Genomic DNA, 11,235 nt, shown 5'->3' on the forward strand with positions numbered 1-11,235 from the left:
ATCCTGACGGGTTTGGCTAGGAGGTTATAAGGTGCTGGCACTTTGGCTGCCCCTCCCCCCACTGCCATGGTTCTCCTGTCCTCTGCTTTGGAGCTGCACCCCAGAGCTTCCTGCTTGCTGTGCAGGATGGGGGAAGAGAAAAAAGGGGGTGGTGACATCAGCGTTTCCCTCTCTCCCTACCCCTGTACCATACCTCCACTGAATGAGCAAGAGCGGGGTCTCAGGAAAGGAGGTAGGACAAGAGTATTTGGGTTTAAGGTAGATGCTGGACTGACAAATTGAAAAAGTGATCTTGTACTTAAAGATTGGAAACCACTGCAGTTTATGGAGAATGACTTCTAAAGTATGATGGGCTCTGCACAACACAAGTGTTAAAGACACTGTGACCAAGTATCACCCATTGACTAATATGCTCCTAGCATAGGTTAGAAGTGAAAGGTTCTATTTTCATGGCTAGCTGTAGCATCACTGTCATTTTTCAACAGTCCTTCAGGAGCCTGCTCTGGCTATCACTCAGGGAGAAATCAGTCTGTGTGACTGCCTAGTCTTTCCTCAGTATAACTGCTTTTTGTATTAGCTTGCTCAAGTTAGTGGTTCCATTATGGTGTAATAGTACAATGTACGCAAACCCCAATCAAAACAGAGGCACTGCACAAATGTGTGTAAGCAATGTAAATATCCAGCTCAGAATCAGACACCAAACTGCTGCGAAAACTGTTATATTGACAAAGCTGACAATTCTTGTTTCAATAGCATTTCGTCACTCCTGCGCTTTGATATATCAATACACAGCCATTCTCCATACATCTTAGTGGGCTTACGTATTTTGCCTCACCACCACTGATTTTAGTAAAGGTTTGCTTAGAGTCAGCAAGAAGATGATACTCAGTCTAAATACTCCACCTCCTTATAGGGCCATAGTTACCCGAATTAGTTATAGCTTTCTTCACTTCTCCAACTGGCAACCTTTTGCTCCTTTAGTAAGGGAAAGTCTTAACATGTTCTAATTTAATGTGAGCAAACAGGAGTTGCAGACCAGCTCAGACAAAAGCACAACAAAAATAATTAAGCAGTCGCTCAGCTCTGTTCTGAATGGACCAACAACTCCAGTGCTGACTGATCAAAGGCAGTTTCACCAGAACGCAATTCCATAGGAATTCTGGCTGTGTTGATGGTGGCAAGAGATGCTGACAATGCACATGTCCAAGTAGCAGCATCATTGCTGCGAGTTCTGATGTAATACATTTTGCACTATTTTGTGGCTTTGCAGAGCCATTACCACATCCTCATAGAGAGCGTTCACACTGATGCACAGAGAGTGGCGCTGCAGCTCCGTCACTCGGCAAACAGCCACAGTGCTAAGGGCACACAGAAATATCAAGAGTAGCAACTTCAACAATGCCTGGAACCAGGAGCGCCTGTGCTGGGGCAGGTGAGATGGACGAGAAACTGATGCAAGCTCTGTAATGATATAAATTGGGGGAAAAGAGAATGGGAAAACCAAATCACATATGAAGAGAAATCTCTATCCATGTAATATCCTATATGCAGATGTGAGTCCCTTATAAGAAAATGCTGTGACATGGTTTGCTCTCCCATAACAAAATACAATAATTACACCATTTCAGATTTCCCTAGTGTTCTTCAGGTCGAAACATGCACAGGCCCCATCCACAAAGAATTCAACATTTCATTTTTTTTTTCAGTAAGTAGATGTTTTTGATCCCACAGAAAACAACCATAATGCTCACACCCATTATCCAGATAAGCAAGCAACTCTGAAGACAACGAAATGCATTAAACTCATGTTAAGAAGCCTGTTTTGCAGGCATTTTAAAGGTACATTCAATAAATCTTTTGAGGCAGAGGAAATATACCTTAGCAGCAACTGCAGAACTTTGAATCTTTCAGGTAAGTAATCAAGCACTCTTATCAATTGCAGATGTTGAAGTTGTGCTTGTTCTCCTAAAGCTACTCATATTGCAAGATTCTGAAATAGCTCTGCCACTGTGGCCCATTTCCTCTGTCCCTTGCTCATATTGAACACAAAGGACTACTTCCTAATAACTTGCTACATAATCTAGCACTATCAAAAAGCATGGTGGAGCTGGAGATAGAACCTCACCAATGATGTGTTCCTTTCTCATTCTCTTCCACTTATTTCTCCTACACAGTGCCAAAATACAGATGAAAACATTTGCACTATACTCTACAGAGTACACCTGCTTCCTAGTGGATATTTCTCAATTGACTTACTTGGGATCTCACTGCTTTCTTTTTGTGTTTGTGTTTCCATCTCCTGCCTTGCCGCTTTTAGGGCATCATACTCCCGTCTCCTGCGTTCTTTCTCTTCTGCTTTCTCTCGCCTCCGTAGTTCCCTCTCCTGAGCCTCCTTTTTTCGCTGCTCTGCTTCACGCTGTTTCTCCATCTCTGAGGACCGACAAACATTTTTTTCCCCCATCTGTAATTAATAACAGCAATGCACCTTCCCCCTTGCTGTATGACTGCCTCTTTCCCACAGAAAAGGTAACAAAATGAAATAAATGCCCTGTTTTATTATCCAGAAGTGTTAGGTGCACTTTATCTTCCTCCTCCTAATCTATTCTCCCCTAGAAGCAGTCTTATGTGAATCAGTGGGGAAAAAAAAAATCTATATACTTCACACCCCTTCTCTTTGTCAATAGCACCTCTCATCCAGAAATCTTAGCACTTTGCAACCATTAACTTAGCCCCGATGCATTGTCCATGTTACATGTGCAAGAAATGGAAGCACAAATGTTAAAAGGACACAGTCAACTTAAATTTTATTAACATGATCAATTTTAAAGAAATTCTGGTTTGATAAAAGACTATATAAGTAGTAGGAGTAGTAGTATTTAGATTCCATTTAAAAAGTAAGGCTTTTTCTGCGTCATATTCAAAAGGGTCTGTTTCACAGATGAGAAATTGACCATGTGCTGAATATTGTCAAATGCAGAAAGTATATTGAAATAAGTGTTTATCGCTAACTTTTCAATAATAGTAATCTTTGGTATTAAGAATTTTCAGACACATATGACTTTTCAGTTTAACATTCCTTTTAAAGATGTAAAATCCCATTTAACTGGTTAACCGGTTAAACATTAGGTTTTTTTAATTGGGTAACTAATGGGAAGGGGTAGGGGACCCATGCTGCAAGAGTGAGGCTTACCAGTTAACCATTCACGTCCCTAGTTCTTTAACAATTCATTTACATTCAGAGTTTGCACCCATAAATCATCAGTGGTAACAGTACAGGTGCACTGTTTGTGGACGTGTTTCATGCTTTTTTAGCACCACTGACGTAAACAACTGACCTTCTCTACACTAGTACTTCTGCTTGTGAATTGAAACGCTGAACTTTGTCAGCATAGGCAAGACCTATGTGACATTCATAGTGAATAGCAGTAAGACTCCTATTTTCTTGCTCCTGCACTCAAACCACACCACCTTTCCAAGAAGAGAAGAAAAAAAGTTCTTACGGAAAACAATCCCCTTTAAAAAGAAAGACAGTTCTCCAGTGAGGAAATCAGTTTCCAAGACACAGAAGTAAAATCAAGCTCTAGGCAACAGAATCTATACCCTATCAGAATAGTGATAGAAATGTAGCCATGTTAGTCTGGTGTAGCTGAAACAAAAACCAGGACTATGTAGCACTTTAAAGACTAACAAGATGGTTTATTAGGTGATGAGCTTTCGTGGGCCAGACCCACTTCCTCAGATATATGGCTGACAATTTTCTTCCACTATTTGATATGAGGAAGTGGGTCTGGCCCATGAAAGCTCATCACCTAATAAACCATCTTGTTAGTCTTTAAAGTGCTACATAGTCCTGGTTTTTGTTTCAGCTATACCGTCAGGCCTTCCTGTGGCTACCCAACTGACCCACCAGAGGCCATCCTGCTCTAGTGTGGATCAGACCCCTCTCCACTTTCACAGGTTTAAGTGGTTATTCAGGAATCTCTTCCTTCACCTCCTTCACCTCCAATTCAGAATAAACATTCTGTAGGTCCTCAATGCTATGATATCTGAAACAGTCTGTTAGCTGTTCTGGAAGGGCAGAATCAGCAGGTTTGGACATGTAATCTATGGAAATAGAAAAGAGCCTAAAGCAGTGAGTGGGGGCTACTTGTGCCTACCTCGCTCTGCTTGTAGCCTTCGTTGCCTCTCTCGATCTTGCTCAGACTGGATAGCTTTCATATGCTGCAGCACCTTCAAAATCCAAGACAACAGCATGAGATCTATGCAGCGAATTCATTGCACTATCATCTTACTATGCAAACAGAACTAGAATGTAGTCATAAATGGGAGAAGGAATGCATTTCTCTGTGACTGACTTCTGATTCTATGAAGCAGAATACGAGTGAGTCCCAAGCAGCTCTTACACCAATGTCACAACCTCCATGTTTACCCTGACAATCTCCACATTATCTTCAATGCATCATCAATACAATACATCAAAACCCCGCCATTCAGAGGTGGGGGAAGATAACATTAACAAGGGTAAACACCATATTGATTATATGAGTTAAACATAAAAATGAATAATACAGACAACACTTAATTCAGGCGAGGCTGCCACAGAATCCAGGAGCCCTTGCTACACCGTTTAGGTCTAACTTACCTCACTTGTTAAAGCCCCGTGTGCTGTTAGGCAACAGCCACATTAATGATGAAGAAAGCTGTACGACAGCAGACTCTGGCTTGTCTTTTTTACACTAGCGATGAACCCCAACCTGATGATATCATTACCAAGGTACATAGACATCTGATGATGGAAATGTTATGACATCTGCATTGGGCTAAATCCTCAGCTGGTGCAATTTGGCACAGCTTCATTTAGACTTTGATGATGTTGCTGAATGTTTGAAGCACTGACTACTTTGGTCCCAAAGATGATGCTTCAGGTTCAGACAAAATCTCTCCATTAAAAAAACCCCCTCCTTGCAGCCTTTGTGCTAGTGCTAGGTAAGGTATGCACCCACTGCTCCACGACAACATGCTTTTTCTAAGACTGAAAAAACATAATCCCTGCTTCAGGAATGGCAGAGAGCTGCTGCAGCAGCATAGGCTCCAACCTGTTCTATTCCTGCTCCATGACTCCTAGCTGCAGAGTGCTAGCACTTCTTCAAAAATGCAAACCTGGATATAGATTATTTTTCTGAATAATCTTTTTCTTAGTGATCTGTACTTAAATGCTTACTCTTAAGGCCACCTCCGGCTGAACACCCTGATTAGCTCACTCCCTAGCTTTCCAGGGTCATGGCAGTAATGAAATCATCACAGTGGCTTTCAATGGGACTTGCCCCTCCCTCATTGCTCTGTAACAATTGCCCTGCTGAGAGACTCCAAGCAAGAGAATGAGAAAGAACAGCCAGGGAATCCAAGCAGGAAGACAAAAATAAAATGGTTACCCTGATAGCAGCCTGTTTACACTGCTTCTCATCCAGGCAGTCTCCTGCCACTTTGGCCAGGATAGGATCCAAGGGGTTGTCCTTCAGATCCAACCACTTCAGATTCTGCAGGAAGGAAACACAAATGGGACCAGGCTAGAGTAGGCACACATCAGTACAGCAACAAAGAAAGAGCACATAAGGTGGTGTTTATTCTAAAGAGTCAAAGCAGAAGTAAAGACTATTTAGCTGTCGTGTGAATGAAAGAGATATGGGAGACAAATGCAGATTTCAGGCAGGAGTTTAACAAAACTGAAAGTTTTGTCAAGGGCAGCAGGCTAGTTCCCAGTTACATATAAGAGCCCACAGTGGTCTGCTGGCAGAGACACTGACTTTTTACTAGAGGAATCAACTTTAGAAGAATCATAAGACTTTGGGCTGCACTCCAAGGCTTTACATAAACTGCCTAGCCAGAGGAGTTTTACCTTGAGCTGTGCAAAACTGACTGGTAGCATGACTAATCGGTTGTTCAGAAGGTCCAGGTGCTGCAAGTTAACCAGGCGGCCAAAGTCTGAGGGGAGCTGCTGAAGCTGGTTTTTACTCAGATCCAGTTTCACCAGGTGGGTCAAACTGCAGAAGTCCGACTAGAACCCAAACAGGAGTGAAGAAATGTACAAGCTTGTTAATCAACTTTACCAAGGAATAACAGATGCTACAGCTAGTCTATGCTGCACTCTGCAGGGAGTATAGGGAGATTCACATGGGTTTCACACAAAGCTGTTTGTGTTATGAGGGAAAGCTACCCTCTTCCTCCTCTACATCTAGACGTACCCTAGGACTGTAATGTAGGGAGCAGTGGATAGTCTCCTAAACAGGGCTATATATAGCAATATAATTACAATGGACATAAGACAGATGCTTTTGGTATCTAGCTGGTAGAGCACTTTGGAATAGAAGCTGCTATCACTGAGTACATTCATTTTCTGTAAGAGCACTGTGCTATGCCAGCCAACCTCAGTAAAAGTTAGTCACCTCTAAAGGCCCCTCTATAACAGGGGCAATGTCATTTATCCTCCCAAGAATCATAGAATAATAGGACTGGAAGGGACCTCGAGAGGTCATTGAGTCCAGCCCCCCGCCCTCAAGGCAGGACCAAGCTCCATCTACACCATCCCTGACAGATGTCTATCTAACCTGTTCTTAAATATCTCCAGAGAGGGAGATTCCACCACCTCCCTTGGCAATTTATTCCAATATTTGACCACCCTGACAGTTAGGAATTTTTTCCTAATGTCCAATCTAAACCTCCCCTGCTGCACTTTAAGCCCATTACTCCTTGTCTTGTCCTCAGAAACCAAGAGGAACAAATTTTCTCCTTCCTTCTTGTGACACCCTTTTAGATATTTGAAAACCGCTATCATGTCCCCCCTTAATCTTCTTTTTTCCAAACTAAACAAGCCCAGTTCATGAAGCCTGGCTTCATAGGTCATGTTCTCTAAACCTTTGATCATTCTTGTCGCTCTTCTCTGTACCCTTTCCAATTTCTCCACATCTTTCTTGAAATGTGGCGCCCAGAACTGGACACAGTACTCCAGCTAACATAAGAAGCTAACATAACTGCTAGTTATCAAATTCCCACCTCATCCTCCCATGAAGGCTAGTATCCTTCTACAGATATTTTCAAGCAGATCCCACCCTCTTCCACAAAGCTTTTCTCTCCTCTTACCGGTAAGGAAGTGAGATTGTTACAGGACAAATCCAATATGGTAGCCTTTGGAAGGGCAGCCTGAAAAAGAGCCAAGGAACCAAATTAAACCTATATCAAAGCTACAAAAACAACAAGGAGTTCCGTGGCACCTTAAAGACTAATATATTTATTTGTGCATAAGCTTTCATGGGTAAAACCCACTTCATCAGATGCACTGGAGTAGAAATTACAGAGATAGGGATATATATGTACTAGTATAGGGAGTTACTTATCAAGAGTTTGACCAGTGACTGAATTGGGCTCATTAACACTGGTCTTACACTTGATAACTCCCTTCTTTTGATATACATGTATGATATTGAGATTATATATATATATATTATATCTGCTTTTCTAATTTAGTGGGTTTTACAAAAGCTTATGCCCAAATAAATCTGTTAGTCTTTAAAGTGCCACAGGACTCCTTGTTTTTGCAGATACAGACTAACACAGATACCTGAGACTTATCAAAGTTACAGTTCTTTAACATGTTTGATACTTTGCTGCTTATATTTAAGTTTTTTGGGATTTCTCCCATACATGGAGTTTTAAGAATTTCCCAGTTGCCACCATTCAAATTATTTTTGCAACTCTCTTACATCTCACTCAAAGTCAGGGTTTTATGAGCACTGCTCCCACTGAAATAGGTTCTTTCACCCAAAGCCTCCATTTAATACACAATCTGGATTAAACCAGATTAGATCAATAGGAACACACTTTTCTTCAGGTCACATCAATCCCCAAAGTCAAAACAACAGGAAAGATTCAAGGTTGCATATCCTTATCTTCCCTTTTTTCTTCAAACCAGGAGAAACAGTGTGAGTGTGCCTTTAAATACTGAATTGGCATTACCTTGAGCTGGTAAAAAACAAAATGTACACAGGGCCCAATGCATCCCCAGACCTCAACCCCACCCCTTCCTGGACCAATCTGTAATTCACAAAGACCAAGTGTAATCTCAAAAGCTCCCCTGCAATACCTTAAGGCTACATCTACACTGGCATGATTTTCCGGAAATGCTTAAAATGGAACAGTTTTCCGTTATAAGTATTTCCATAAAAAGCACGTCTACATTGGCAGGATGCTTTTCCGGAAAAACACTTTTTCTGGAAAAGCATCCGTGCCAATGTAGACATGCTTTTCCGCAAAAAAGCCCCAATCGTCATTTTCGCGATCGGGGCTTTTTTGCAGAAAAGAAATCTGTGCTGTCTACACTGGCCCTTTTCCGGAACAGTTTTCCGGAAAAGGACTTTTGCCCGAACGGGAGCAGCATAGTTTTTCCGGAAAAGCACTGATGATTTTACAGTAGATCGTCAGTGGTCTTCCAGAAATTCAAGGGGCCAGTGTAGACAGCTGGCAAGTTATTCCGGAAAAGCGGCTGATTTTCCGGAATAAGTGGCCAGTGTAGACACAGCCTAACACTTCCCAGAAAAGACTGATACTGACCAGCTCTTTGACTGGCACCTCATTCAGGTCACTCAGGCTCAAGTCCAGTTCATTGCCATCAAGTTTGTCTTTCAGGTTCACTCCTTTTCCTCCCGCTTTTGCCATGATCCTATTAACAGATAAAGAGTCGTAAGTAGCTCACCAAAGGGCCTCCTTTTTTGGGGGAAGGAAAAAAGATCAGGAATGGAAGAAGGGGCACCAAAAGAAATTGGCAAACCCCTAGATTTTCTTTTAAGCTGTATCTACCTAACAATTACAGCAGGAGTCTGGACAGCTGTTGTGCTCACCTTTTAAAGCCAGGGATATTTTGATCCCCTTTTAGATCTTGCTCTGGATGCCAGAGTGTTTGCCAGTTCAGGCTAACTGTGGACATGGTTTTTGCAACCTGTCTACCAGGAACTGGACTGACAGCCCATTTAGCAGAGGCTACTGAAAGGCCACCAAATGGGAACAACTATTAGTCTTTCCTTTTTACCAATTCAAGCTGAATATGGATTGTAAACCTATACCTGTGACACCTGATAGGCATCACCACCCTTCCAGGATTTTCTGGCTAAATGAGCAAGAATTTTATTTTCTTAGAAATAACCCAACCTCCTCCGATGCCCCTCATGCCAGCAGGACATCTAGGCACAGTGAGAACACTGTAAGGTATCTGTTTGTCCTACTACCAAGAGTAGAATTGATTGGGTTGTGGTGGGGGGAATCCAAGGGTCTTTTTGAAGAGAGCTCTCTGAAGGGCAGAAGTACAAGAGAGGATGGTGAATGGAGGGAGCAAATACGTAGAGGTGGAAGCGGAAATGCTGTTTAACAGCAGTGGCCCAGTTCCCGGACTCTGTCCCACCACATCTTGCTGTAGCTTTGGAATGTTTATTCCTTTGCATTCCAGTAAGGGAGAAAAAAAGCACAAAGGCAGAAGTGGGACATATCCCCTCTGCCCCAGCAAGCCACTAGAAAGAGTAGGCGACCCTGTCCCCCAGCAGCTCCATCTCCTGTGGGAACGCCCCAGCCCAGCCAAAGCTTCCCCGCAAGGGACCAAGGGAGCCTCAGACTGCCAGTCTCCCCAATACCCCCCGCACAGGGCCCCCCCTCTCCCCAATACCCCCCGCACAGGGCCCCCCCTCTCCCCAATACCCCCGGCACAGGGCCCCCCCTCTCCCCAATACCCCCGGCACAGGGCACCCCCCCATGTCCCCACACAGGGGGGCCCCCTCTCCCCAATACCCCCGTCCACCTCCGCACAGGGCCCCCCCTCTCCCCAATACCCCCCGCACAGGGCCCCCCCTCTCCCCAATACCCCCCGCACAGGGCCCCCCTCTCCCCAATACCCCCCGCACAGGACACCCCCCCATGTTCCCGCACAGGGCCCCCCCTCTCCCCAATACCCCCGCACAGGGCCCCCCCTCTCCCCAATACCCCCGGCACAGGGCCCCCCTCTCCCCAATACCCCCCGCACAGGACACCCCCCCATGTTCCCGCACAGGGCCCCCCCTCTCCCCAATACCCCCCGCACAGGGCCCCCCTCTCCCCAATACCCCCCGCACAGGACACCCCCCCATGTTCCCGCACAGGGCCCCCCCTCTCCCCAATACCCCCGGCACAGGGCACCCCCCCATGTCTCCGCACAGGGGCCTCTCTGCCCAATACCCTCCGGGCCGCCACCGAACCCACACACGGACGCCGGGCGCGGCCCAGAGCGGGCGGAGCGCCCCGGCCCAGGCCCGCACTCACCGCCCCGCCCCGCACTCGCCTCCACTGCCAGCCACTTCCGCATCCAACATCCACGTCTCGGCTCAGCCCGCCAGCGCCAACGAGCCGGCCCGCTGGCCAAGAGGGACCCGCGCTCAGGGCAGAGCGGCTCCTTCGGCAGGGCTAGCGCCTCCTAGCGGGGGGAGGAGGTGAACAAAAGGAAGGGGAAGGTGGGGGGGACAGAGGAGGCGGAGGGCGAGAGGGGAGGGTGAAGGCGGGAGGGGGGCGGAGGAGGCGGAGGGCGAGAGGGGAGAGGGGAGGGGGAAGGTGGAAGGGGGCAGAGGAGGCGGAGGGCGAGAGGGGAGGGGGAAGGCGGGAGGGGGGCGGAGGAGGCGGAGGGCGAGAGGGGAGGGTGAAGGTGGGAGGGGGCGGAGGAGGCGGAGGGCGAGAGGGGAGGGTGAAGGTGGGAGGGGGCGGAGGAGGCGGAGGGCGAGAGGGGAGGGTGAAGGTGGGAGGGGGCGGAGGAGGCGGAGGGCGAGAGGGGAGGGTGAAGGCGGGAGGGGGGCGGAGGAGGCGGAGGGCGAGAGGGGAGGGTGAAGGTGGGAGGGGGCGGAGGAGGCGGAGGGCGAGAGGGGAGGGTGAAGGTGGGAGGGGGCGGAGGAGGCGGAGGGCGAGAGGGGAGGGTGAAGGTGGGAGGGGGGCAGAGGAGGCGGAGGGTGAGAGGGGAGGGTGAAGGTGGGAGGGGGGCCGAGGAGGCGGCGGGCGAGAGGGGAGGGTGAAGGTGGGAAGGGGCAGAGGAGGCGGAGGGTGAGAGGGGAGGGTGAAGGTGGGAGGGGGGCCGAGGAGGCGGCGGGCGAGAGGGGAGGGTGAAGGTGGGAGGGGGGCCGAGGAGGCGGCGGGCGAGAGGGGAGGGTGAAGGTGGGAGGGGGGCCGAGGAGGCGG

General features: G+C 47.0%; 1 protein-coding gene across 4 annotated transcripts; it reads right to left on the reverse strand.

Annotated features, from left to right (window-relative positions):
• Positions 1–703: 703 nt before the first annotated feature.
• LRRC59 (leucine rich repeat containing 59) lies at positions 704–10,450 on the reverse strand. 4 transcript variants are annotated; one of them, XM_075903759.1, is made up of 8 exons: positions 10,336–10,450; positions 8,605–8,713; positions 7,138–7,197; positions 5,897–6,055; positions 5,433–5,537; positions 4,158–4,230; positions 2,257–2,430; positions 704–1,461 (listed from the first exon to the last, which is right to left on the reverse strand). In XM_075903759.1, the coding sequence occupies exons 1-8, from the start codon at positions 10,383–10,385 to the stop codon at positions 1,217–1,219; spliced, it is 975 nt and encodes a 324-aa protein (XP_075759874.1). In that variant the 5' UTR covers positions 10,386–10,450; the 3' UTR covers positions 704–1,216. The 4 variants fall into 4 exon arrangements, with proteins under 4 accessions (XP_075759874.1, XP_075759875.1, XP_075759876.1 ...); XM_075903760.1 differs by having other exon boundaries at positions 10,252–10,347; XM_075903761.1 differs by lacking the exon at positions 10,336–10,450 and adding an exon at positions 10,231–10,254.
• Positions 10,451–11,235: the final 785 nt, after the last annotated feature.

Source organism: Pelodiscus sinensis, chromosome 20 (assembly GCF_049634645.1).
Source record: "Pelodiscus sinensis isolate JC-2024 chromosome 20, ASM4963464v1, whole genome shotgun sequence".
Taxonomy (NCBI): Eukaryota; Metazoa; Chordata; order Testudines; family Trionychidae; genus Pelodiscus; species Pelodiscus sinensis.